Source organism: Durotheca rogersii (assembly GCF_024521655.1).
Source record: "Durotheca rogersii strain YMJ 92031201 chromosome Unknown GGS23scaffold_1, whole genome shotgun sequence".
NCBI classification, from domain to species: Eukaryota; Fungi; Ascomycota; class Sordariomycetes; order Xylariales; family Xylariaceae; genus Durotheca; species Durotheca rogersii.
In genome coordinates, this window is record NW_026251232.1 from 421,953 (window position 1) to 449,344 (window position 27,392).

General features: G+C 57.2%; 6 protein-coding genes across 6 annotated transcripts; 4 read left to right on the plus strand and 2 right to left on the minus strand.

Moving 5' to 3' along the window:
- Positions 1–3,412: 3,412 nt before the first annotated feature.
- On the plus strand, positions 3,413–5,318 carry GGS23DRAFT_608534 (GTP-binding protein GTR2; the record flags this gene model as incomplete). Its single annotated transcript, XM_051520215.1, has 3 exons — positions 3,413–3,615; positions 3,687–3,788; positions 3,856–5,318. 3 exons carry the CDS (start codon positions 3,413–3,415, stop codon positions 4,709–4,711), a joined length of 1,161 nt encoding a protein of 386 aa, XP_051376672.1. The 3' UTR covers positions 4,712–5,318.
- Positions 5,319–11,896: 6,578 nt separating this feature from the next.
- Positions 11,897–15,544, plus strand: GGS23DRAFT_543386 (CATB protein). Its single transcript, XM_051514836.1, has 8 exons — positions 11,897–12,929; positions 13,047–13,062; positions 13,125–13,311; positions 13,374–13,396; positions 13,450–13,667; positions 13,726–14,088; positions 14,179–14,386; positions 14,464–15,544. Exons 1-8 carry the CDS (start codon positions 12,645–12,647, stop codon positions 15,342–15,344), a joined length of 2,181 nt encoding a protein of 726 aa, XP_051376673.1. The 5' UTR covers positions 11,897–12,644; the 3' UTR covers positions 15,345–15,544.
- Positions 15,545–17,304: 1,760 nt separating this feature from the next.
- On the minus strand, positions 17,305–19,107 carry GGS23DRAFT_5095 (RNA polymerase II-associated). The gene is made up of 2 exons (XM_051514540.1): positions 18,715–19,107; positions 17,305–18,648 (listed from the first exon to the last, which is right to left on the minus strand). Exons 1-2 carry the CDS (start codon positions 18,983–18,985, stop codon positions 17,456–17,458), a joined length of 1,464 nt encoding a protein of 487 aa, XP_051376674.1. The 5' UTR covers positions 18,986–19,107; the 3' UTR covers positions 17,305–17,455.
- A 1,067-nt stretch (positions 19,108–20,174) lies between these two features.
- On the minus strand, positions 20,175–21,338 carry GGS23DRAFT_608536 (retrieval of early ER protein Rer1; the record flags this gene model as incomplete). The annotated part of the gene is made up of 4 exons (XM_051520216.1): positions 20,175–20,567; positions 20,657–20,956; positions 21,061–21,178; positions 21,270–21,338. The coding sequence occupies 4 exons, from the start codon at positions 21,336–21,338 to the stop codon at positions 20,479–20,481; spliced, it is 576 nt and encodes a 191-aa protein (XP_051376675.1). The 3' UTR covers positions 20,175–20,478.
- A 392-nt stretch (positions 21,339–21,730) lies between these two features.
- Positions 21,731–23,362, plus strand: GGS23DRAFT_543393 (ClpP/crotonase). The gene is made up of 2 exons (XM_051514837.1): positions 21,731–22,212; positions 22,280–23,362. Exons 1-2 carry the CDS (start codon positions 22,068–22,070, stop codon positions 23,008–23,010), a joined length of 876 nt encoding a protein of 291 aa, XP_051376676.1. The 5' UTR covers positions 21,731–22,067; the 3' UTR covers positions 23,011–23,362.
- A 112-nt stretch (positions 23,363–23,474) lies between these two features.
- On the plus strand, positions 23,475–27,384 carry GGS23DRAFT_543397 (uncharacterized protein). Its single transcript, XM_051514838.1, has 2 exons — positions 23,475–24,048; positions 24,151–27,384. Exons 1-2 carry the CDS (start codon positions 23,998–24,000, stop codon positions 26,962–26,964), a joined length of 2,865 nt encoding a protein of 954 aa, XP_051376677.1. The 5' UTR covers positions 23,475–23,997; the 3' UTR covers positions 26,965–27,384.
- Positions 27,385–27,392: the final 8 nt, after the last annotated feature.

Consider the following 27,392-nt stretch of genomic DNA (forward strand, 5'->3'; position numbering starts at 1 on the left):
TTCCTCTTTTGCATCCTGCTGCTTACTTTTATCTTCGCCGCCGTCTTCTTCCTGGTTGTTTCTCTTGCCTTGGTTGTCCTCCTTGTGGTTTCTAGGTTCAGCTTTGCTGCCCTGGTCCTCGTCTCGTAGGAAAGATGACCACACCTCTTGTGGAGCCTCCATTGACATTACCGGCGCTAATTTGTAATCCTCATACGACCAGATCTCATCGCTTTCTGGATCCTCGGACTGCGAGTCAAACGCCGACATCCACTCTCGTCCCGAGATTGGCTGGCGTGCAAGGCTCGCGAATCTCTCCTTTCCCTCTCTTGTGTCGTTGAGAGTGTCCTCGGCCGGCAGCACAAAGCATTAAGAGAGGTCGGTAGCATCGATGACTGTGCATCCTGGCTCCCACATGCCCTCCCGTGTGAAGATAGGGGCTGGACCAACCAGGCGAGACGGCGCCTAGAAATAGACACATGTGTACGAGGGGGAACTTGGGCATCTCGCTCTTGGCTTCAAGTCTAGCTATTGCCTGTGCTCCTGTCCGAAGGGGAGGTTAGCAACCTCCTTCCTGTATGCCCGGTATTCTTTTTTTGGATCCTGGCTCCAATCGCCATCGGGTATTTATGCTGCTGAAGCCAGTTCGACTTCGAGGTACCTTTGGCTCTCTTCAAGATACGTCAATATACGCTGCGTGACTATCCGTGCTGGGCGTCAGCAGCTGTCACTATGTACCCACGATTGAAGAGCTTACCTACCCTGCCGCATACTTGAGCCTAGGTCGGTGGATTTCAGGTGAACGGCGCCCAGGGGACGACGTCTCCCGCCGACCGTTCCCACGATAAGGATTGGGTGCACCAGCCCCATGCTGTTGCTATAACGGGGAAGTAGTACCTAGTGTGTACGTAAGGAGAGAAGAAGTCGCCCTGTTCCAACAGCCCAAGTTAAGATACCCCTCCACGGGCCACCACTTCACGGACCACCGCGTTAGAACCTACGAACGCGCTTTTTAACACGATACCCTTAGGTACTTAAATAACCTATAACTTCTCAATTAATTTTAAATTTTCTTAAGTTTCTTTTCTATTACTATCTCTATAATTTCTAATTAGCCTTGTAATAATTTTATAAAAATTTAAACTAGAATTAAAAGTTATTATATAGTAATTATCTTTTTAATTAATTTATTATTAGGTAATAGGTTTAGCTTTTTAACATTTCGATGCCCTAAATGGTTAAGGTACCCGAAGCAATAGGAAGCGAGCGCAGCTAAAACGCACAGACACTTACCTATGCGTGTAGCAGGCACATCTATGTAGGGAGGTACCGCTGCAAACAGGTGCCAACGTGGTCCGGTTCGCAGCTGACAGCGCAGATCTGCCGGCTGGAACTAGCCCCGTCTTCTGGCCCTCCCCGCTCCGCCTTGGCGTCGGGTCGCCCCCATCTCTTTCTTCTCTCTCTCTCTCTCGCCTCTGTGCAGCACAGGTCGTCTGGAACAGAACCAGCCGACCAACCAGCCAACGCGGCCTCCCGGCTGAACTTGTCCACTGATGATCAGCCCGCCGACTTGCTCCTCGCTCTCATCCCAACCTCGACCCCTAATATCGGAAAGGAAGCCCTCCCTCGCCATACACCATACCCGCTCTGCCAGCGTGTTTCGCAAGTGACCGACGGCGTCTTCCTCTCGCAACCCTCGACATCCGCCAAGGCGGAACCTGGCGCGACACCGTGTCCAATCCCATCAGCCCCCCCCCTCGGCTTGGGCCGCTTAGGTCACCTCGCAATATCGTCGACACCGACAGCGACGGCTGGGGCTGAGCTAGTTTAGGAGACCCCAGGTGCCCTTTTGCTCTACCGGTTGATTCTACCAGGATAATACCACCGACGTCGTGCACGCACTCACCTGCTGTTGGTGGTGGGGGATAATTTTTTTTTAATTCCTTGGCCCTCGACCTCGCCGCCATCCATTGCCACCACTGAGGTACGACAGCTCGCAACTGGCCGCATACCTGAGATACGCTTCCGTCCCCCCCCAGTTCATCTCCAGCGAGACTCGGCGCGGGATTGGTGCAACGGCTTAGAAGTGAGTCAGCCCGAGTCGAGACCCGCTGGCTCTGATTTGGCCAAATCGGTCCCGTAGCCGTCGCGGCGAGAGTCGACAAAGCTGACTCAGGGCTCCTCTGATCTAGAGGTACGACCTGAGGCGTTCACGACGGGCAGCTCGCTCGCTCGCTTCTCGCCGGAGGGACGCCCGTTTCCGCCCTCTCCTCTCTATCGTGGATGCCATCGGGCGAGGCGAGGAAGTAGGGCTACCGGCCTGCGTTTGATTACCCGGCGTGACAAACAGATCTCGGGAGCGGCTTTTCTAGCTATACTCTTTGGTCATGGAGGTGAGACATTGTCTCTTGCTTTTTTTTTAAAAAAACCCTCTTGCCTTACCTCCCCCCCTTTTCTTTATTATTTTTTCCTGCTTATCTATTGCTATCTATTACGAATTCCACCTAAGCTCTGGTGTTGCTTAGTGGCACCCAAGAAGAAAAAAAAAACAGCGCCGTGTATCATCGCCGACCTTATTTCGGGAAAAGCTTTCGAATCGACCAACGACCACGAATGCTTGCGTCAGTCAGTTCAGGCACTCGCTGCAGTTGTGATATCCGCATGTCATCTTACCGTCTCGCCTCTGGGTCGCAGTCATACCCTGTGCGGTCTAGCCACTTATTCACTCGTTCGTTTCACTTTCCGAAGGCCATGACACCGTCATCATTATTTTTATCGCCATCGGGCAGATAGCATGTCCTGCTGCACACCCGCGCCTGCAAACGGGAATGCCGCTATGAGTTTGATTACCATTCATCTTGACCGTCCCAGGCAGAAACCTCCGAGCTGTTTGATTTGTACGACGGTGAGATCAGCAATGAAATCATGTCGCTCCAGAGGTGCACGAGATATCCAGGGGAACATGACGCTGCCCTCGTCGATCTAGTCATCCCAGATCCATGACTTCTTCACCGGTGTGATATTTGATATATCCCCGGCAAGCTTCGCCTACCTGCATCCGCCCAGTTATCGCAATCTTTTAAGTGCGCACTCGATCTTGCATTCTCCTACCCGAGCCCGTGGATCCGGCAACGTTGTTTGTAGATACTCTCGCCCTATAACCCTCTCTATAGTCTTTTCTAGACGGGTCGATAAGTCACGAGCACAGAGCCTCCGGTATTTGCAAGGTCGTTTGACGCCCGCGTGCTGAAAACCCCACCGCCGCCCGTGACGTTCAGCGGAGATGAGCCAGAGAAGGCCATTATATCCACACGAGTGGCACGCCGGCTCCCGCTACCTGAATACTTGACATGCCCGGACCCCCGTAACCCTCGTTGACAAGCGTCCGTCTATACCGCTTTACCCCATCCCGACCCTATCCGTTCCCGTCGCCATGTCTTCCCGGCTTCGTGGACGAGACGATTTCGATCTGGATGGCGCTCTAGAACCGCCAACTAGTCCCGCTCAGCAGGCTCTGACACACGTGTATGAACAGGATCAGAGGCAACGAAGAAATGGCCCGAGAGCGCCCGAGCCAACAACCCCGGATCTGTCGGCGAAAGGAAAGCCTAGGTTGCTCTTGATGGGACAGAGAAGGTACGTCACGACGTCGCTCACACTCGTGTGTGCGTGCTGAGCGCTGTGTGGTTGGGCTAAAGTGCTGGCAGGAGTGGGAAATCGTCGATATCAAGTGTGGTATTTCATAAGCTGCCACCCAGCGAGACGTTGTACCTCGAGTCGACGGCACGCATCCAGAAAGACACCATGCCGTAAGCACCCGAAACCGATCGAGATAATTCTCGTCCCCGTCGCCCTCTTTCTAATGTAGCGTCATAGCTCCTTTATGGATTTTCAGGTATGGGACTTCCCAGGTCAGATCGATATCTTTGACAACCCGACCTTTGATATCGACGCCATATTTGGCGAGATCGGCGCCCTGATTTGGGTCATCGATGCCCAGGATGACTACCTAGAGGCCGTAGCACGTCTGAACGTGACTATATTAAACCTCCAGAGGACGTACCCTAATATCAAAATCGAAGTATTCATTCACAAGGTGGATGGCTTATCGGATGACTACAAGTTGGACATCCAACGAGACATTACTATACGCATCCAGGACGAACTCTCAGACCATGGCTTCGAAAACGCCCCCGTCACGTTCCACCTGACTAGTATTTATAATCACAGCATCTTTGAGGCCTTTAGCAAGGTTATACAGAAGCTCATCCCCCGACTCGGCATACTCGAGGCGATGTTGACCAACCTCTGCCGCACGTGCCGCTTTGAGAAGGCGTATCTGTTTGATGTCTTGTCCAAGATATACATTGCCACCGACAGTGAGCCTGCAGATATGGCGAGCTATGAGATTTGTTCCGATTACATTGACGTCATAATAGACGTCACGGAGGTCTACGGCAGCTGGACGCGGACACAGAGGTACCGGGACGCGCTAGAAGGGCCGCCGTGGAACCAGAAGATCGAGGACCAGGTGGCGTCAGGCTGCGCGGAGAGCTGCATTGTGCTGAGCGACGGGAGCAAGCCCATCATCTTGCGCGAGGTCGACAAGTACCTGGCTATGGTGGCGATCATGAAGGAGGACAGCTATGACAAGATGCCCCTGGTTAACATGAATGTCGAGGTCGTCGTGCAGGGCGTGAAGGAGTTCTTCGAGATCACGAAGCCAAAATAGTCTCGACGAGACAGCGGCGGCGAAGATATATACAACCCTTATTTCTGTTGGGGGCCTCTTTTCTAGGTTGAACGAGCCCCATCCCGACTTGCGCGAGGCGATGATGGTCAAGCAGCTATCTAGATAGCTGTTATGGAGGCAGAGCGGTACTCGCCCGCACGCGCGGAAACGCGGAATACTCTATCCCATCGGTCGAGCATCAATAACCTCTAAGTCCGCGTGAAGTTGATGGATCGTATACGAAGTGTAGACGACGAGCTCTGAGACGGGGAGGCTGGCTGGGTTAGCGGGTGCTAGGCAAGCTCTACACCGCTAGTACTCCTGCCGAGACGTCTAGTCCCCGCACCATGTCTATGAGTGTAGTATGTGGATATATGTAGACGGAGACCAAGGACACCCAACGGCGAGGGGGCTTGGGGTGCGAATGTGTACGTAGAGAGGGATGGAGAGAGGTTAATAATTTCCGTCTATGTCTCATTGACGACATTCATATTGGCGGTGGGCGGAACCGATACGTTAAGCAAGACGATTTACGGATCCAGAGCAGACAAGGCCCTCCCTACTGATAGAGTGACGACGACTTATATCCCCGATCCTCCTGTTTCGATATATCTGTATCCGCGACCAACGGGTGAGAAGGGGGTGGGCGGTTAGGCCGTGGGTTTATATACCTTCGGCCTCGTAGCTCTTCTTGCTAGGTATCTGTTATCTATATTCCCCGAGTCCACCAGCTGCCTTCCCGGTCAAACCGGTATTGGGGTGTGCCTACTACGACTACGACTGGAGGGCCCTACGGGCGGCAAAGAACTATAATCCCCCCTTGTATGCAGCAAGATCTTCCACGAGAACGCGACAATGCCCCCTGCTCTGCCTACCTCTGATATATCTACTGCTAGGTGAGCAGCGCCTACGCGTGTCCCGCCTTGCGAGGGGCAAGGCGTATACGGAGAGGCGCCGCAAGCGACGGAGACAAACGACGGATAGACCCTTCTACGCGCGGCGGCTCGGCATCTTGTGCTACCCAACCTACACGGGAAGAGAGGAGGCTCTGGAGCACCTAAGTGTGGGCCTTGGGGGGGTGGCTCGGCACGCGGGCCCCGTGGACAAGCTCGACGGACGGGATAGTCGGCATAGTGCCTGTCTATTTGCTCGTAGAGCGGGCGGAGAGAATACGATGTGCATCCGACGTGGTCCAAGTGACAGACAGGGGCAGAGGTATGGTGCTGAACCGCTCGAGGGATCCCGCGACGTGGAAGCCGCCTACCTGGCTTCGAGTTGCGTGGTCTTACGGGCGTTCTACTTACTGCTGTACGCCTATAAAGGTCCAGGAGGGTTAAAGGGTCCGTCCGCAACGAAGCGCATTTTTTAAGAAAAATATTCACTTCACCTCTAGGTATGTATCGCTATGTTAACGCGGCTCATCTTAGGCGCAACGTACCTATCTAAATGTCGACGTAGCCGTCAGGGGCAGGTGTTCTCTGGTCCCCTATTCGGTCTCCATGTCGCTAGGGCAGTAGAAGAGCTCGAAGAAACTTGTTTGATGTATGGACACTAGCAATTATAGTAAAGTACCACGGCGAGACGCTCAGCCATTGCTAACATATGGAGGGACATGGGAATGGATTATGGGAAGCCTATGAACCATGGAGTCGGGGGAGTTTGGTTGTCCGCGAGCTGGCGTTGCCTACTCTTTAGCACTACGGCAGCATCTCTCCGCGCTCGTCCGCGTCCTCGCCCAATTACGCGAAACACGGCCCGCGCGAGGGGCGGTAGGGGGGACGAGTTCTGTCGGTGTATTCTCATACGCGGAGAGCGAAACGTGCTACTATGAGTACATCTGAGGATCGGCCCACATCGAGTCCCTGCGGACGATCAAGAGAAAAAAAACTCATGAACCCGCGCCACTTAAGCAGAGGCCAAGCCCCTGCTAACTGTATGCGTGATGCCCGGACGATAAAGTAGATACCGAAGGCGACGTGACCAGCGCCTCGCGTATTATGACATCACGATCTTCTCACAAGTCCTCGATCTTGACTCGATCCTCGCGCTGTAGCTCTCCCACCTCTCGCGCCGGGTAGAATCGGCCACGTTCAGACTGCCCACCGGAGTTGGTAGCCCGGGGAGGCTAATATTTCAGCCATCCACAGCCAAAGCCCCTCTCACCGTCGTGCCAACCATGGGCCCGTCTCGTAATATCCGGAGGGTTGGTCACTATGGCCACCGGATTTCTAAGCGACAAGCCAGAAAAAAGACCCCGATAGCGAACCGGGAGATGGGGTTGCAGGGCTATCGAGTTGGCGCCGGTCCAGCTCTGTCGGTCCGTTTACTTCTAGAAGGAGAACCAACGCCTTATATTATTAACCCCCCTCGAACGGGCGCGTCGGGGGATTTGGAATTTACCCTAGCCAACAGACCATGGGACTGCGAGGTACGCAGCGGCACCACCCACCGATTCAGCCGCTCAGGCAACAGGGATGGCCCCAACCTCCCTGCGCTGTACGTAGGACGTAGGTATGTATATGCAGTGCTAGTAGCACTTCCCAGCGGCCGTGACCGTCCACAGCGCTGAAACGTCACGAGTCGTCGCGAGTAGGGGTATGCTGGCGATGGTCATTAAGTCCCCGGAGGAGCTGAACGCCGGTTCTATTCCCACATAGTCCCGTGCCTACTATATCCGCAACAAGGATTCCGCCACGGAAATGGGCCAGGCCCCGATCAGCAAGACGCGGAGAGGGAGCAAGCGTGCGAGCCCGCGCAGTGCGGACTTGGGTCTGTTCGCTCGCTCGTTCGCTCCTAAAGGATGTCTCACTACATAATTGCGATGCGCTAGCTTCTCTGAGGCAGGTATCCAATAAGGCGCAGAGGGTGGCTGTCGTCGCTCCGCAAAAAAAAAAAAAAAATCAGGACGGGTTCCGTGTTTGCAAGGTGGCTGTCACGCCACACAAGCTCGCTGACCACTCGACCCGCGGCCACGGGATCGTTCGCGCTCACGGAAGGGCGCGCAACCGCTAGCTCCCACTGAAGGCTTGTTTGTTTGTATGCGGTGAGGATGGCCTGACGGTGTGTGTTCGCGAAAGCGGGCGAAGCCACGGAAGCGGGGAGGGACGGAGGGAATAGCGCGGGCCGCTTCGACAGATAGACGACGCAGCCAATACCGCGTCGCGGGCGATCTGAGGATGACTAAAAGCGATCTCGTGATAGGACGCTGACGGGGCGGTAGTGCTGACCATACGGATACCCTGGCGCCCTTTGCCTTCATCCAGGCACGACTGGACTCCGGATCCGGGGTTGGATACGGAGGTAGCAGTTGTCGGAGGAGCCGGAGGAGCCGGGACTAGGCATTGGGGTTCTAGAACGCGAGCGAAGCCCGAGGCTAGCTCGATGTGGAGCATTCAGGAGGCTCAGCCTCCTCCAGTCCGCACGTACTTAACACACATACCGAACTGCTGCCACCACCACCACTGCCGTGTGTACATATAACATGCCTAGGGCTGGCGGTTGAGGGCGTACCGACTGCCTGGAGGCTCCGCTTGTGGGCTGGGGCAGGTCTCTCTCTGTCTCTTCTTCCTGGCCCGCCGAGGATTATCGCCATTCCAGGTTACTGGACAATTTCCCGGCGATGATCGAAGTCTCGAGGTCTAACCTTGGGGAGGGGAACGAAAAAGAAAAGTCTCCAGGGCGTAAAAATAGAACGAAGATTGTAAGATTGGCCAGCAAGCCAAAGCCAAGCTAGTTAGGTATGAAGACCACATGGCAAGGGGGCCAATTGATCGATTTCTTGACGTAAAATATGTTGTTGTTTTTGGCCAAGTGCAGCATTCGAATGCCCTCCACGTCCGCTCCCACCTCCCGGTTTTTGGAGGTGGGCACATGTACGTATGTTGCTACGATCCACCGCCGAATCGCCTACCAGGTGCACATACATATACCTCATTTTTATGGAGGCATATGCTTGGGGCATCTAACCAAGCCTACTTAGGTAGGTAGGTGGATAGGTAGATAGCCAATCCAGATACCGTCGTCGCCGCTGAAATCTCTACAATTAGCTGCGAGACGGGAATGGGTACCTAATCAGGGACTTAGTCATTTACTTGATTCATGTGCGCACGGGTGGACACACACCTACTTGCCTACATATGCAGGTAATACCTACATACGATGTGAGGTGGTGAGACATTGGTGTTTATGAGGACATATTTAGGGTCTATTGGGGGCTATCGTGTGCGTCTACAGGGGGCGCGAGATGCGTCGGATACGTGTGCGCCGCACGCATTCGACGGCGTGCGTCTTTGGCGCGTAGTATCGAGGGGGAGGAGGAGGGGAGGGGGGGATGAGAATACCGCATCGAGAGTGTCGACTCGCGGGGAGGAGGGCGGTGGTTCGAAGGAGGGCGCCGGAGCATACCTGTAAACAAGATTGGAGTTGGTGTTGTCGCTGGGCGTTTTTGCCGCAGACTTCGTAACCCCCGCTGGCGCTGGGTGGGTTACTTAAGCATACAGGGGTACCTACGTTGGCGGAAGGTGACCGGCCAATGAGATCCTTTCTATAGCAGGTATGTCTATACTCCTAGGTTAGGCTAGGTTAGGCTAGGTTAGGTTAGGTAGGTACCTACAGGTAGACGCCTCTACACATACCTCGGCAATGATAAATCCTCCCTCCAAGACCCTCCAGCACTAGACGTAGGGCCCCCCTGTATGTGCATGCATGCATACGACAGCAGGTACCTGTCTAGGGCAAGTGCCTGTAGGAGAGGTACCTACAGGCAGGTTAGCTTAACCGAGCTATGGCGGGGGGTCGGGGGTTAGCAGGCAGGGTGGCTGGTCGGGGAAACGGGGGGCAGCCCAAGTCCATGGGCGATCCCATTGCCTGAACGCCCCAAGCCTGAGCCCCACAAACTGCTGCCATCTACCCTAAACCTGACCTACCTCCGTCCGCCCTCCCATACGCATATCCCAAAATAATCTCACCGCATCCATCCCACCTGCGACCTGCCGACCAACCCGCGCACTAACCGCAACCGACACCTCTGTCGCCTCGACGAATTCCACACCCTGACATACTTGTGCCTATACATGTTGTTTTGGTGGTGCTAAGCGATCGTGGCCGCCTCGAACCGGTAGATGCGTCCGGATGTGGAGATAGGTACGCCTCCAATTGCTACAATTGCTACCGCGCTATCGCCTACTGCCTTTGCTTGTTCCTCCCTCCCTTCGGGCTTCCTTCTGATTGTTATGCCTCGAATAGCGCGACGCGACACGGCACGGCACGATATGGATATGGCCGCGTGCTCACCCACGCCCGCCTTCTGCTTATTCTCCCTGGCCTCCCCTAGCCAAACCCCAGGTGCCCAAGACAAGCCAAGACGACAGGCACAGTATCAATGTAAGACAGTATTAGCGCCCACTACAATCATGGCGATGTAGCCCGGTCCACGTCGCCATCCGTCCTGGACGCCTCCGCGGTTGGACGAACGCGGGTGCGCCAAGTCGTGCGTGTGTGTAGGTACACCGAGCGTCGTCCCGAGCGCTGCTACAAAACGTCCCACCTGCACAGGATCCAGATCCGGCACGCGCGCATGTGTGTGGGCAGGCAGGTATATGCCAATGCCGTATGCTACAGTATGCTACGATACCGCGACGACACCGCCGCCGGCCAGAGAGAGGGACCGACCAAGATCTGAGATCCGGTCTGTTTTGTACGTCATCTAGGCCGCCGTCGCGGCCGACCGCTCCACGGATACTGTCATCGATGGAACACCAATACTCGAATGGGGGGTTAATTTTCGTGCCGATCGACTGCTCATACCCGTGGTCTGGTCTGGTCAGTCTTCACACTGTCCTCCCTCATTACCACACCAGCGCTGCTGATGCTGCCGTCCAATGGTGCTCGCGTCGAGAAATGAAACACGTGGGAATCGCTACTGCAAAGGGGTGGTGTCCCGGCTACCCTAGGCCTTCCGGAGTTTTCTTGTGGCCGCATGGGCCACCAAGCTTGCCATCGCTAGCTTGCCATCGCTAGCCCGCCGAGGGCTCCATTCAATCTTATGCAAGTGCCGAGACTTCCACCCCTTGCAGGGATCGGACGCCGCCTATCACAACGACGAGAGAGAGACGGAGAGCTCTGCGATCCGATGGGCACGCGCGGGGGAGGTCCTTATCGCAGCTTGACACTCTGATGTGGGAATAGGTATTTTTATCCTGACATCCCCGGTCGCACTAGGTGCTCGAACCGCAGGCCAATGATAATTCCGCCAGATTGCGGCACTCGAAAGCGCCTATGCAGTTGACGACCGCATTCCCGATGCGACCAAGTATGCATGGCCCTGCCGCGAAAGAAGAAAAAAAAAACGAACCCCGGCCCATGTGAAGAATTCTCGACTGTGTATTCGGTGATATGACCGACTGACTAGACATCCAATCCTTCTCCGCCCGACCAGCTGACAGGTTCATATTTGTGGGTGCTCGCCGATATTTTCCCATCGGTGCAACGCATGGAAGGGTGGTGCCCAGTTTGCCCGCAAGCCATCTCCTGCGAGCCTGCCTTTCCGCTAGCCTCGTCGGCCGGTTAGCCGGTTCTGTACAAAGTCAAGTTCGGCCGACTTGGACCCAGGCCACGTAGACGGCCTCGTCCTTGCTGGGCTCGGTTTCTTTTTTTAGCTACGGCCGTGATCGTTGGCTCGTGGGCGGCATGCGCAAGAACTCATCACTCTCTGTACCTGACAGCTGTGGCAAGGCTTGCGGCCAACCATCTGAGACCTATACCTAACGGTGATATTATCCGTTACGATTGCTACATATGCGATCCCTGGGGTCTTCAGAAACGGCAGGTAGTTCGAGAAACGGGATAGGTATCTCGAGAATATGCGGACCCGGCGATGAGAGGGAACTAACACCCGTCGGGTCCCCTCTGATCCGTCTCGCCGCCTGCTACTTTCTCCTCGACGTCGAGGATTGCCTGCCGCGCCTCGACGGTATTCAGATATCCTTCTTGTCGCTTGTGGTTATCCTCCGGTGCTGGGAGCACTCTACTCTACACCGTAGCATTGCACCCCTAAGGGATATTCTCGAACCCCCCCTATGTTCCCGTGTGGCTGCAAGACGTTCCGCGACCCTGGAAACGCCCACGGGGCAGACGCGGAATCTCATGTCTGTTCGTGGGGAGGGGGGGGGGGGGGGGGCGAATTCACGACATGAGCTGTCACATCACCGCCAAGTGACAAGGTGGCTTTCCTCGACGGTACTCATTAGGTATTACAGGATGTCACGGCCAACCATGAAGCCTCGCTTCGTTGCAAGCGCCTTACGATTTCCACCAGTGTGGTTCTCCTCATCTGCATCTGCCCACGAATTTTCCGCGATATCGAATCACCCTTTCCACTTTTAGTATCTCTAGGAGACTTCGACAGTTCGGCTCGGTATCACATCACATCTATCAAAGCATTCGGGCCCATGGGTCCCCTTGCCCAGGTAGATCAGCTTATCCCGAACTTGACTTACGATTATCTTCGATCTGACTGGTGGTTGACCCTCACCTTGTAGGCCCATGTTTTGTGGAGATCATCTTGGCTTGCAGATGAAGAAAGCGATGGGAATTATGTTACCATGCGTCCTCTCGTGTTGAGCTAGACAACGAGTAATGAAAGGGCCTAGCCACGAAAGGAGGCAGGTCACCTGGAATGCTGGTAAGACTTGTGATTACGGCGATTAGGGAGAGACCACCCCTCTCCCTCCCCTGAGCCTCAATAAAGCGCTGGCCCGGGGGTTCCTATGTCCAACCCGCATTGATCAACATTTATTATAAACACGTCGCGAAACCCGCCTCCCCTCTGCCATGTTTCTGTCCCACCATCTCCCGCTGGACTTTAGCCCTCTCCCCAGTCCTTCCTCCCTCGCATATCCCTTCCAAAGGACCCGGGAAAGATAAACGAGGAAAGATGAGTCTCGCGATCACTTCTACCGCCCTTCTCGGCATCCTGGGGCTTGCCTCCGCCGGTGGTTGCCCCTTTGCCGACCCTGGTGCTCTTCGCGCCCGCGCAGACGCTCCTGTCGTCGACGGACCCTTGCTAGATGCCGCGGTAGATGACAGCACTGGGTTCTTCACCGATGACGTGGGTGGTCAGATCCAAGAACAAGACAGTCTCAGGGCAGGCGAGAGGGGTCCTACCCTCCTAGAGGACTTCATCTTCCGCCAGAAGATCACCCATTTCGATCACGAACGTGTAAGTCGGACAAACCCTCCTCCACTGCGATTAACACCGCCGAGAGAGTGCCACCGACTCAAACGTGTCCCGCCTCACAAGGCTTTTTCGGAATTTTTACGCTAACGAGCCGGGCAGGTTCCCGAACGAGCAGGTATTTGATAACATGAATGCTATCCAGCTACGCGATACGTTGAAATTAATTAATTATCGTAGTCCACGCCCGAGGCGCTGGAGCCCACGGCACCTTCACGAGCTATGGCGACTGGAGTAACATCACGGCCGCCTCATTCCTAAGCAGCGCCGGCAAGGAAACTCCGGTCTTTGTGCGGTTCTCTACCGTAGCCGGATCACGTGGAAGCGCGGACACTGCCCGTGATGTGCACGGCTTTGCCACAAGATTGTAAGACGATTTCCCCTCCCACCGTGCTCACAGCGGACGAGAGATGCTAACATTGGATGAAGTTATACCGACGAAGGCAACTTTGGTATGGACAAGCCGCATCTTCCCTCCGAGGGCGCCACACTAACACCCCTTAAGATATTGTGGGGAATAATATCCCCGTGTTCTTCATCCAGGATGCTATCCGGTTCCCTGATCTGATTCACTCGGTGAAACCGAGTCCCGATAGCGAGATTCCCCAAGCGGCCACTGCCCACGACTCGGCCTGGGATTTCTTTTCTCAACAACCAAGCACGCTCCATACCCTGTTCTGGGCTATGGCCGGCTTCGGCATTCCCCGAAGCTATAGGCACATGGTTGGTCGCAACGGAGAGGGCGCGCTTAGACGCCATGCGATGCTAATTTTATCCATAGGACGGCTTCGGAGTTCACGCGTTCCGTCTCGTCACGGACGATGGGGCCTCTCAGTTCGTCAAATGGCACTGGAAGACGAAGCAAGGAAGGGCCAGCCTGTACTGGGAAGAGGCCCAGGCTCTCGCCGGCAGGAATGCGGATGCTCATCGGCAGGATCTATTCGATGCCATTACGTCTGGAAACGGCCCCGAGTGGGAGCTTGCTGTCCAGCTTGTCGACGAGGACAAGGCCCTCGCCTTCGGATTTGACCTGCTGGATCCCACCAAGATCATCCCCGAGGAGCTTGCGCCACTCCAGAAGCTTGGTGTCATGAAGCTGCACACGAACCCAACAAATTACTTCGCCGAGACTGAACAAATCATGGTAGGCTCCATTCGCCATCTCGCCTATTTCACATACTCGTCGTACGGATCAAAGCTATAGTCTGCTTTCGATGCTGACCTATGTCTGTAGTTCCAACCTGGCCATATTGTAAGGGGGGTGGACTTTAGCGAGGACCCGTTGTTGCAAGGCCGCATCTTCTCCTACCTCGACACTCAGCTAAACCGCCACGGCGGCCCCAACTTTGAGCAGCTCCCCATCAATCGGCCCCTCATCCCCATTCACAACAATAACCGTGACGGAGCTGGCCAGAACTTGATCCATAAGAATATCTACCCATGTGAGCGCCCTGAGTCAATTTCTCTTCACCACTTTCCCCTTTTGCGTGAGGCCGGCCGGGACTGACAATCGTAAAAGACACGCCCAACACGTTGAACAGCGGCTTCCCAGAGCAGGCAGACCAGAGCCGGGGCCGGGGTTACTTTGCAGCACCCTCACGCAGCACGACAGGCCGATTGGTGCGCGGGTTGCCGTCATCCTTCGACGATCACTGGTCGCAGCCACGGCTGTTCTACAACTCGCTGACGCAAGTGGAGCAGCAGTTCCTCATCAACGCCGTCCGGTTTGAGACGAGCCTGCTGCAGTCAGAGGCTGTCAAACGCGCAGTTCTCACGCAGCTCAACCGCATCAGCAACGACATCGCAGCCCGCGTCGCGTCTGCGCTCGGCCTCGAGGCGCCGGCCCCCGAGGACACGTACTACCACGACAACACGACGGCGGGTATCAGCATCGTCAGCGAGCTGCTCCCCACCGTCGCGACCCTGAAGGTCGGCATCCTGTCGACGGTGTCCGCGGGAAACGGCGCCGCGGCTGCCGAGCAGGCCGCCGCCCTGAGGGAGCGCCTCACGGCCGAGGGCCTCGTGCCCACGGTCGTGGCGGAGCGCCTGGCGCCGGGCATCGACAAGACGTACTCGACGGCGGACGCGACCGACTTCGACGCTCTGGTGGTGACGTCGGGCGCGGACGCGGAAGGGCTGTTCGCCGCCTCGTCGCTCTCGCCGCTGTACCCGCCGCTGCGGCCGCTGCAGATCACCAGCGCCGCCTTCCTGTACGGCAAGCCGGTGGGGTACTTCGGGGGCGAGGCGCCGAGCGAGCCGCTCGTGGCCGCGGGACTCAACCCGCGGGAGGGCGCCGACGGCGTGTACGCGAGCGCGGACGTCGCGCAGCTCGTCTCGAGCGTGGCCGAGGGCCTGAAGACGTTCAAGTTCACCGCGCGGTATCCGCTCGACGAAGCATGAGCGAGCAAGATCGCGAGGCGAAGATTGCGGGCGGGGAGGGGTCGTCGTGTCTTCAAAAAGGAGCCGTCTCTGTACCTTTACTTCGCTTCACCGCTCGACTAGGCCGGGCGGCGTGCCGGTGGGCGAGTATGCTGTCCCGTGTATTAAGTCGGACGTAATGTATATGCACGTGTTTATACGAATTGACAGTACTAATTTAACCCTGTGTGGGAGTCTCTGTGGTGACTGTGAAAGTATCCGATATCCCTGCTGAGGAATACGTAGAAGAATATATATCTCGCCTAGGCACAGAGTAGGAGGAGGGGAGGCTGGACGGAGGCTGTCTGGACTCTGCGGTCTAGTTACAGAATCGGAGAGCAAGGCGCGTTGACCGTCAGATTCGTTCTTATTAAATTGTTCCTTTTCTCCGCGAGACAACAACCACGAGACGAGGCTATACTAAGGCGGAGTTTGTCTGGCTTGCCGGTAGGGTCAGAACTGGGCGGAGTGAGCCTCAGCGAGGGCACACATAGCATCGTACACGCCCCGTCCTCCTCCCCGGCCCAGCCACGGCTACCGTAGCTACGGAGGTTAACCCGGCGTAGAGGATAGTGCTGAGTAACGTACGAGCAGCAATGTTCCTACATACACACTACGTCCATCGGCCGTTCTTCTCCCCGCTCAGGTGTAGGAAACGAAGAGGTAGGTATTTGGTTATATAGGTAGGTAGAACCCACGCCGGGTGGCGTAGGCGGCCCTTAGTCAAAGGATAGCATGACGGCCCAATGCTGGGCCCGGCCCTTAACCTGGCCGGCTGAGATTTCCCCACGCCCTGCTCCGGCCCTGGGCAGGGACGGCATCTATCCGGATCCAGAGCCTCGGGTCGGTTTCCCCTCTCCTCTTCCCCCCCTCGCCTTTTCTCCATCACCCCCAACCCAAACCTCTCTTTTCGTCCGCTCCAGCCCCCGAGGAGAAGGCGTGGCTGCGCCAGGTCTGAGAGCGAGACGGGCCAGGCAAGTAGGCAGGCAGGCCGGAGAAGAGGGAGAGAGAGCAGCGGGGCCGGACACCCTGCCCCGCCCCGCCCTATCCCGGTCGCCCTACTCCCATCCCTCCGCTTAGTATACCGTATACCCTCCCTGTACCCCCCCCCCCCCCCCCCCCCCCCCAAGGCGCCACAGGAGGCAGAGCCTAGGTGGGGAGGGGAAACATTGCCCTAGCGCGACGGTGTGACCGCCGGCCCGTCCGTCTCCGTGGCGGCTTCGCTTCGAATTACTCGGCGGACCCTTCCCTGCCCTAAGGCGGGAGTAGGGCATCGAGAGAAGCGAGTGGTTGGGTGGCGGGGAGAGTGTTGCGGCCGCGGCGCGAAGGCTACTGGCAGGCCGGTGCCGGGAATGGGGAGAGGAGGGGGGCCTGGGTGGCCGGGCCCCCTTTGTATCTTGGGCAGTCTATGCTGTAACGCTCCAACGAGCCTTGTACACGGACCTGTTCATACGGGGAGGATGGGGATAGCATACAGATAGCACACACTCCCCGCCCGCCCGACGGCACGCTCGCGCGTCGCTACATTCGAAGCCCGATGGTTTCAATTGGTGGCCGTAGGAGCCTCTACCCTATCTGCCTGCCTGCCTATCTGCCTTTTTTGCCTTTTCCCGGTCTCAGCTCGGAGGGGGGGAAGGGGAAGTCTCCCTCGCCGCGCTGGCGCGCCAACTCCGCGCGCGCGCGCGCTGTCTTCTTCTTCGTCCGAGCCAACGCCGGCAAGTCTTCCTTTTTCGCTTTCTTTTTTTTTCTAGAGCCCCGCACGTCGAAGGAAGAGAAGGTTATAAAAATATAAAAATAAAAAGCAGACTCATACGCGAGAGATGGGGAGAGGAAGGACAAGAACGCGTTCCCGGCAAAGCGTAGGTTATGCAGATCCTGGGTCCTAGCCGCGAAGAAACAACCAAGGCGTCCGGGACTGGGAGAAAAAAAAAAAAAAGAGCCGGGAACGGAGCCCGGGAGAGGACGCGGGGTGTGGAAAGTATGTACGGCGGCCAACGGCCCCCTCGTGGTCGTGTCTACAGCTGCTGCCAAACCAGCTATGCCAAGCCTCTTACCCCTTTTTTTGCTTGCCAAAGTAGGGTTGATTGCGCTCCTTAATCTTCCTCGTCGCCCTCGGCGTCCTCGTCCTCGTCTTCGTCCGACACCTGCTGCGCGTGGGACGAGGGCCGGTCGTTGGCGTGGCTGGCGGCGCCGCGCTGGGTTCCTGCCGCCTCCTCCTCCCCTTCCTCGTCGTCGTCGTCGCCCCCGCCGGCGCCGGCCTCGTCGTCCTTGCCGTACGGGTGGTTCCGGTACAGCGTCATCCAGGAGCGGATGTCGTCGGTCGGGTCCTCGACGGCGACGTCGAGCTGGTCCACCACGCTGCCCTCGTCCAGGCCCGTGATCCCTATCGTGCGGGCGATGTTCTTGGTCCGCTGCGGCTTGATCACCGACCGCTGCATCACCGGGTAGAAGAAGGCCGCCTTCTGGTCCACCGTCTCGTCGTCGTTGAACGCCAGCACCACCTCCTCGTCGTACTTGGTCTGGTTGTTCAGCTCCGACTCCTGCGCCGTCTCGTACGGCCGCACCCGCGGGAAGTGGAAGCTGCCCTTGCCCGACCCGCCCCGGTGCGTGTACAGGCTCTCCTGGTCGTGGTCCGGGTTCTCCACGTCGAACTTCTGCCGGAACCGCTCCGCCCCGTCCGCCGTGTCGCTCAGGTAGAAGTCGTAGTCCAGCAGGTTCTGCGGCTTCGGCACGTTCTGGGGGTCGCGCTCGTGCGCCTGCAGGGCGACCGTGTAGGCGGCCTCCTCGGCCTCGGTCTTGCCGATGGGTTTCAGGATGCCGCTGAGCAAGCGCTTGTCGTACACGCGGCTCGGGGGTAGCGGATTGTGGGTGAATTTGAAGGTCACGTACGCGCCGGAGTCGGGGAAGGCCTCGAGGTCGGGCACGAGGGGGTAGGCGTCGACGAGCTTGACGTTTCGCTTGGACGGGTGCTTGACCCTGCTCCTGTCCTTCAGGTTGGCGGCGGTGGCGGCGAAGCTCTGGTTTATCTTCCGCTTGATGTGAGCGGGCGAGCCGACGTCCGGCTCAGGTGAGGATCTCTTCAGGGTCCGCTTCGGGGCCGAATTGAGGCTGCGCAGCGGGCCCGCGTCGTGGCGGGACTTGGTGGTAGTCGAAGAGATGTACTCTGTGCGGCGGAGGAAAGACACGTTGGCCTCGGCCAGCTTGGGATTGCCCGAGCTCCCGGGGCCTCGGAGAAGAAGTCGATCGTTTGGATGGATCGGCGGCGGTTGCGCAGGGGCTTGGATAGCTACATCCGAGTTGGTCAGCCAGGCACGGAAGACGCGAGCGGGGTGGCTTTCGCGTTCCTACTTACAACTCTCATCCCCATCGAAAATGCCCGGCATGCCTACTAGATCTAACGGCATGCCTAGCTCGGCATCGGCCTCGATGTTGAGCGGCTGCTCCCTCGCGAGCCTCGAGGCGAAGCCCGGGGTGGTGTATTGGCCGCTGGCGAGGCCAGTGTTGGGGATATCGAGAAGCTTCGGCGGGTTGGGCGGCGGAGGTAGCGCATTGGAGAAGCGAATTCTAGCGATAAAGTCCTGGTGGACGGAGCGGTGCTCGTTCCCGCGCGACGAGGACGCCATCGTGGTGATGGTAGGGGGAGAATCGAGCCGCAGGAGAGGCGGTGATGGGGTTATAGGATTGTGGACGGGATCCTCAGGGGGATTGAGGGTTTCTGAGGATAACTGATGGCCGAATCGCGGATGTACGTGAAGTTGTGAAGCTGGGAAATTCCGTGGTCGCAAATCGCAAGCCGGAGCTGTTCGCGACGACGCGACCTGGAGCTGCGGGAAGGTTGGGGGGCTTTGACAATGTCAATGTAGAAGGGATGGAGGGTAGCGTACTTGGCGAGGTACCTACGTACCTGGGAAAAAAAAAAAAAAAAAAAAGAATTAGGACGGGAAAAAGAAGACGGGAATGCACATATGCGAATATATATCGCATTGATGCATGCTCTCCGCCATGGTCTGTGCCTGCTTACCAAACTGCCCGCCGCAGTAGGGTCATGTGACACACAAGTAGCTCATATGGCCGGTTTGACGGGATGCCTAGATAACTTCTAATGGTAGCACCCCTTGCGCTAAAAGCTGCTAATCTGGTTAACCTGTCGGCCTGTCCCTTATGCTATTAGTATTCTCAGGGCCGGGGGTTGCGTGTATACTATACATATAGGCAGTATGGTGGGCATACGGTAAGGGTGTGTGCGGTTAATCACTTACCTACAACAAGCCTTTTATCCCAACCCCAGTGTCGTATTCTGCTTTCAGAAGGCAAAGGCTGATCTCCCAGAGTATATGACATTTAAAATCAGGTTTAAATACAAACGAGTTGTGGACGAGCATGAGTCGGTCTCATGACTCGTACAAGGACTGGAATCAATTGTCTAGTACTTTCCGAACTGCGTGCCTTAACAGTGTACCCACTAACAATGTGCTGCTCACAGCATTGATATCCAAGTGATTATTTCTTGCGTTCACGATGAATTAAATCCTTGCTTTTGGAAGCTATGCATCCCCCCCCCCAGCAACTCGGGCTTACAAGTCCGCGAGACGACGGGTAACCCGGAACGAGCCTCATAGACTTGATTCATCGAGTCGGGAGGCAGACGTAACATTAGTCGTATAACATAAGTATTGAAAATCCCTGCCCGCCCGCCGAAGGCATCCCGGTAGGTCATAGTCATGATGATCCCACACCAGATCTAGGATAGAGGTAGCTCGTGTCCGCTATTCGTCGTCCCTTTATGTGTCTGTCGCACACTCTATAGATAGCACCGTGTACATTACCACGTACGGACAAGTCCACACACACAACATTACAGACCACCAATTAGCCCGGTATACCTCGTACAAGGTGCTCATGTCATAATTTTGTACAGCCTTTAAAAAAAAAACCGACGCCACCGTCTACCACACTCGTCTCTTCTCGTTTCTCTTCGATTCTCTTCGTGAACATATGATGTACTGAAGCCATCTGGTGAGCGTCCCGGCGTTTCCCTCCCCCCCTCTCTCTAGAACACCGTTCTGTAGAGAGATATGACGGCGGGCCGGCTATATGGCCCATTGAGGGCTCGCGCTTAGGAGGTGCTGGCCTTTCCGTAGCGTGCCTTGCCGAACGAGAAGGGCACGTATCGATATTTGATCATGTGTTGAATTTGCTTGCGCACTGTAGGTGCAGAGAGTTAGCGGGGTTGAGTTGCTTCCTCCGGAGAGAAGGGGTTAATTTGAGGTTCGGGGATTCTGGGGTCGGCTTACTAGTAAGAACAAATAGGATGATCCAGTACATGACCAGCACGGGCCAGAAGACGGGGACGTTGAAGACCTCAAACCAGCTGCAAAGGAACGCGATGGTGATGGCGCGGGTCGCCTCGTGCCAGAACTTGAACTCGGGGAGCCGTCGGATAAACGGGCGGAACTCTTCGTCCTGCTTCGTGGGCAGGCCACCGGCGGTCCCGTCCTCCATCTCATTATCGAGCAGGTCGCTCGAGGGGTCGAACTTGGGCTGCAGGAATGCCAGAAACAGGTTGAGAAGGTAGATACCGAGCGCATACGCCACTGGGATCTTCAGTTAGCCGGTCGGATCGATCCGCACTTTTTTCGCAGCTCGGATGCGGGACGGGTTCGCTGCTGCCGCAGTTGCTACCACTCCTACCACTCACCGATGTACCAGCCTTGCGCGAGGAGTATGCGCAGGAAGAAGACACCCAGGAATACGGCCGTGCTGATCCATCGGTATAGGACGAAGGGGGTCGATTGATCCAGCAGCGCCTGGTATTTCTGCAAAGCGTTAGCCGCACGCGTTTGCCATGATCCCGCAGCCGCCGGCGCAAGCAGGGAGACGAGAAAAATCAAGGCACACAGGACTTACCCTCTGGAGCTTGGAGGTCTGGGCCGTGACAGCAGCGAAAGGGGTCTGGCCGGGTTCGATACTTTCCATGTTGCAAGATGATGCGATTTCCTCTTCCCCGTGGTGATGACTCGAGTGATCGTATTGGTGTCGCGTCCGGAGTTCCTCGCTGGGTTCGGGCTGGCCGGCACGTGGGAGCGCGGTATGGATGAACTGGTGGGTAGTTGTCGGTATGTGTTTGGGAAGTTCGAATGCAGGGCGAGACAACGGGCAATTTACTCTTGTCGCGACTTTTTAGAGATCTGCGCCAGCCAGGGGAGCCGGTTGCCCAATCTGTTGAATCCGACGGGGGACCAATGTGGCCAACTCGATTAAAAACGAGCCCAGCCACACGGAAACGCCACAATTCCATCCCTGGCTCACTGGCTTAAAGTACCTAGGTACCCCGTCAGGCAGCTCAGAGACGATATTCTCGTAACGGTGGTAGTATCTTAGTAGGTAATGGTTGGCGTCCCGCCCTCCGTGCCAACGCTACCCTCGGCCAGCTTCGGCTTCATCAGCTCATGAACGGAGACCAGTTCTCTGTGTAGGAGTACACAACGGCTAAGACGCATTCTCGCACCCTCCATCCCGAGGCATTGACTGCCTAATTTTACTATATTGTTGTCCGTTTTTAAAAAAGCTCGGCCTACACTGTCCAATTGACTCTTCCGTAACGCACGCTGCCGCCCTTAGACGTCTCCGTGCGAGGCGGAGAATTCTAAGCTGGATTGAAGAAAAATCGCCTTCCAATCCGCGCAGGCAGCTTTGTGTCCAAATATGAATACGCTACGGACCTTGAGGCCGCTCGCCTCGCGCCTCCAGCCGTGCACACTTCCTAGGACGGTTCGCAGCTTCTCGGCTGCGGCGGCGAGGTCCTACGAATTCGTCCAGACATCGGTGCCCAAGCCGGGGGTCGGACAAGGTGAGAGAGACGAAGAGGGCGGTAGAATTGCTGTGGGGCCATCCGTTGACGCGAACATCTGCACCAGTCACCCTCAACCGACCCAATGCCCTCAATGCCTTGTGCACGCCCCTCATCAGCGAGCTCAACCAGGCCCTGGGCGAATTCAACGCCTCGGATAGCATCTCGGTCATCATCCTGACGGGGTCGGAGAGGGCGTTCGCGGCCGGCGCGGACATCAAGGAGATGGCGCCGCTCACCTTCGCGGAGGCGTACACGAACGCCTTCATCGAGTCGTGGTCGCAGCTCACGACGCAGGTCAAGAAGCCCATCATCGCGGCGGTGGCGGGCCACGCGCTCGGCGGCGGGTGCGAGCTCGCGATGATGTGCGACATCGTGTACTGCACGGAGACGGCGAACTTCGGGCAGCCGGAGATCCGGCTGGGCACGATCCCGGGGGCCGGCGGCAGCCAGCGGCTGACGCGGGCGATCGGCAAGTCGCGGGCGATGGAGCTGATCCTGACGGGGCGCGGGCTGAGCGGCGCGGACGCGGCGCGGTGGGGGCTCGCCGCGCGCGCGTTCCCGGACCACGCCGCGCTCATGGAGGGCGCCCTGCAGACGGCCGAGACGATCGCGGGCCACTCGCGCGTCGCCGTCATCGCGGCCAAGGAGGTGGTCAACAAGAGCCAGGACCTCGCCCTCCGCGACGGCGTCGAGTACGAGCGCCGCGTCTTCCACAGCCTCTTCGGCACCCAGGACCAGAAGATCGGCATGAGAGCATTCGCCGAGAAGAAGAGGCCCGAGTGGACGCACGGGTAAGCGAGGAGAGGAGAAGGCCCCCTTCCCTCGCCTCCCCTCACTACGACGACGTACCTACTAGTCGTGGTGCGCAGGCATGAGGTAGGTATGCGTATAGAGGGGTGAGGGGGGACTATATGAGACCTGTCTTACCTGGGTAGGTCTGGTAGTCTAGAGAACACATGAAGAAACCGAATTCCAGCATGGTTGTCATGATTGTTAGTGTTATTTCGAGGCTCACTTGTTCTCCTTTTGATCGCTTGAGGAGGTGTGGATATGTTATGTGCATGCCTATCCCCAGAGAGCAGGAGTTGGTTGGTTTATGCATAGGTACCTAGACACCTAACCTAATAGGCGGGTTATTGGCACCCAGGTAGGTACCTTGTACATGCATATCCATGCAGGAGGCGGTTGGCTGCTCTCTACGGGTAAGTCGGCTGCGAGAGATCCGTAATATCTTAGGTGCCTAGGTATCTCCCTATGTAGGGCTGACCGGGGGCGGTTAGGCATCTCCAGCTCCGTCGCCATCTCCAACCTTCAGTAAACCCCGTCGTCGTCTCTTCTCGTCTCCCCCATCAGGTATGTCAGACACTTTTACGAGGCGAGACGGGCTCTGCCGCTGCACCTCCTAACGCCAACGGGCTGGCTGCATCACGAGGGAGGCGATGCTAGACCGTGCTTCTGACACCCTTCCAGAACCCGGGACTCGAGCTGCCGGTCAGATGCACCGCCTTGATTGACACGATGCATTCTCGCGCCTGCTGGTGACTCGGTACCAAGTCCTCAATGTATACCAAGCCCTTCACAACCCAGTCTTTTCTTATACCAAGCCCTCTCCAGCTTATCCTATCCGGAGGATAGTCATATAACTCCGCAACACAAACCCAACTCCACTGCCCATATTAAATACCCCTTCGCGGAGTCTCTCCCGTTCAAGATTTGTCCTCCTCCAGTATTACCCCGTAACAGAACAGCAGGGAGAGGGCCTCTGCTTGTCCCACAGTTACTATGACCTCCTCGCAGCCCAGTGTCGACCTGGAGAAGGAGTTGACTTGCTCGGTAGGTCCGCATATCGCCAGCTACCATATCCTGAACATACCGGGGGTGTTTTTTTTTTTCTGGGTAGGCTGTAGGATTCCTAGACACTAAACTGCCCATCAGATCTGTACCGAAATCCTTTACCAACCCTTGACCCTCCTCGACTGCCTGCACACCTTTTGTGGTGCTTGCTTGAAAAACTGGTTTAGCTGGCAACTGAAGGCAGTAGAAAACGCGCCCACTCCGAGATCTTCCAGCTCACGAATATACACCTGCCCCTCATGTCGTGCGCCGGTTCGAGATACCCGCCATAATGCTACCGTAAACACTCTGCTCGACATGTTCCTAGCCGCGAACCCGGACAAATCAAAGCCCGCCGACGAGAAAGAGGAGATGCGTCAGAACTACAGACCCGGCGATGACGTCCTGCCTAGGGTACGTGTACCCGAGAGGTCGTCCGAGGACAGGCGGCTCCAGGAGATAGAGAGGCAGATGCTAGAACAAGCGCGGCAGATGAGTCTGCGGGACGCTGGTGTAGATCCGGCCGAGGGGTCTAGAGCGAGGCGACGCCGTGACCGCAGCCGGTCCGACGGCGAGAGGAGCAGATCAGACAGAGACGGTAGCCGAGATGCACGTCGGGAGCCGCGTGACTATGCTCGGAGGGACGACACACACCGGCGGCGGGTTGACCCGAACGGATTATTACTGCCCGAGCCGTCATCGGACGAGCGACGACGTCATCGTAGTGAATCGCGACATCATGCGCCTTCGCGTGATTCATCTCGGACGAGGAGACAGGTGGAACATCAGGCGTCGATACGATCGCTGATTAGTTCGTCCGATGTCGACTCTCGGGACGTGGAACGGGAAATAGAAGAGTTCGCACGCCAGATCCAGGAAGAAGGTCTTCTAGACGGCCTAGACTTGGACAATATCGACCTAACCCAAAACGACGAGCTGAGCCGGAAAATCACAGACGCTTACCGGCGGCGACAGAGGGATCGAGTCCGTAACCAACAGCCCAGGAGGAGCGATCCTGGTTTGCCCTCCCGCCCGGACGAGCACCTGCGCTCTGCCTCGCGGCCTGCCCCGCTAGAAATATCCCGGCCGAGCAGCCGGCAGCGATCTAGCTCGGCGACGACTAGGCCACGGAGCTCCACGGCTCAGAACCACACAGACGATCGGAACCGCCCTCCGGTTAGGTCGACTCACCTGGAGGTTCACGTCGCTCCGGAAAGGCGCCAGCGGAGGACTTCGAGCAGTTCTAGGAGCGCAACCGAACCTGTACGGCCAAGGACGGCGGAGGCGAGACCAGCTGCCCGATCACAAACCGACCTACCCTTGAGATCTCAGGGTCCTGGCACACCATCACATCGTCCATCCATGTCCGAATCGATGGCTGCTGGCATGCCCGTCTCGGGCCAAGCCGGACAGTCGTCGACGAGTAGCAGCCCTCGACCCAGGGACCTCTCCTTTAGCGAACGAACCTCCACTGCGCAGATTCCGCCTGCCTCCTCTCCAGAGGCCCAATCTGATGATTCCGCTCCTGTACACCCCAAGAAGCGACGGCCTTCGAATCTGGCTGCCCCACAACCCCCTCTGCCCAGTCTCGGACTTATCAAATCTTCGTCGTCCCAGCAGGCACAACAACAGCGAGCACGATCCCAATTTTATCAAGAGCCGTCGGTCACATGTTCACGTTGCGAACGGCGGCACATCGAATACGAGCTTCATTACCACTGCTCGCGGTGCGCGCACGGCGAGTGGAATATCTGCTTGAACTGCTACCGCTCTGGGAAAGGATGTCGCCACTGGTTCGGGTTTGGATACGCCGCTTTTGCGAGATGGGAAAGGGTGCGGGAAAAGGCGCGTGCTGAGGGCGAGGAGGACCCGGAGCCGTCGCATATTCTCACCCCATGCCGCTACAAGCCGCCCAAATACACACCGGGCGGCGCCGAGGGACGGAGGACGCTTACAACGGACGACCCATCCAAACGATTGGAAAGCGGCGAGTTCTGTGCGCAATGTCTCGCTTGGGCTAATGACTGCATCTGGCGATGCCTATCATGCAACGAGGGCGAGTGGGGGTTTTGTAACAGCTGCGTGAACCAAGGCAAATGCTGTACGCACCCTCTCCTCCCGCTGGCGTACGTCGATCCCGTGGCAACACCCCACAGCTCACCGAGCAGGGCCCAGTTCTCCGAGTACCCGCGGGGCGGGGCTGTCTCTCCCGGGCTCAACAGCATCAGCCTCGGCGACTTTAAGCCGCTTACCTTTACGATGTCGTGCGAAATCTGCCACGAGGAAATCCCTCCCGACCACCAGAGATACCACTGCTCTCGGTGCCTTAGTACGACGGCCCCGAACGCGCAGCCGGGCGACTACAACATCTGCACGGACTGTTACGCTGGCCTCGTCCGGGACGGACGCATATCTAACGAGAATGGCCACGGCGGCTGGAGGCGTTGCTTGAAGGGCCATCGAATGACCGTCATCGGCTTCAGCGAGGCTTCGAGCGCTCACAGACGCCAGGTGATCCGAGAGATGGTCGGGGGCCACAGCCTACGCATCAGCCCTTCCGAGGACGGGGCGCCGGACGGGGCGCCGGACGAGGAGCACGAGCAGGGGCCCCGCCTGGAGAAGTGGTCGTGGAAGGGCGCGGACGGGGAGCGGCTCGAGAGGCTCGTTACCGTAGACGTGGCCGCGACGGGCCCCCCGTCGGAGACGGAAGAGTTCCCGCCGGACGGAGGCGTGGGCACACGAGCTATCGCGAGGTGGTCCTGGCTCCCGCAGCCGGGCGCCGACGACGAGCTCCTCTTCCCGAGGGGGGCGGAGGTGCAGGAGATAGAAGACGTCAACGGCGAATGGTTCTTTGGGCACTACATGGGGGCGGAGGGGCTGTTCCCGGCGCCGTACGTGGTAGCCCTCGAGGAATAGCGGCAGCGATAGCGGCTACTACGACTACGATAATTCCCCCGATAATGTTGATCCACGATGATGAGATGAACGACCTGACGGTACGGGACAGGGGAAAGGAAGGAAAAAGGAGACGTATGTATGTGTATAGGTTGTGAGCATCGTGTGGTTAGTATGGCATGGCATAGCTGTTGCCGTTGTGCGTATCCCTTTTCTGTCTGTTCTTTTCTTTTGCGTCTATCGCATCTAGCATAAACCTAGACGGGCCCTGGAGGCTCGCGAGAACAGTATACCTATACTTATATGCAGCGTGTCGCGGACCTCGTCTCGGGCCCTTTTAAGCGATCTCACCTACTATCAGGTTAGTTGGAGGCTTGATCACGACGGCAGCCGGGTGGTACCTAGCTACATGCCCGAGGTGGGGTGGAGAGGGGAGCGGAACACGAGGG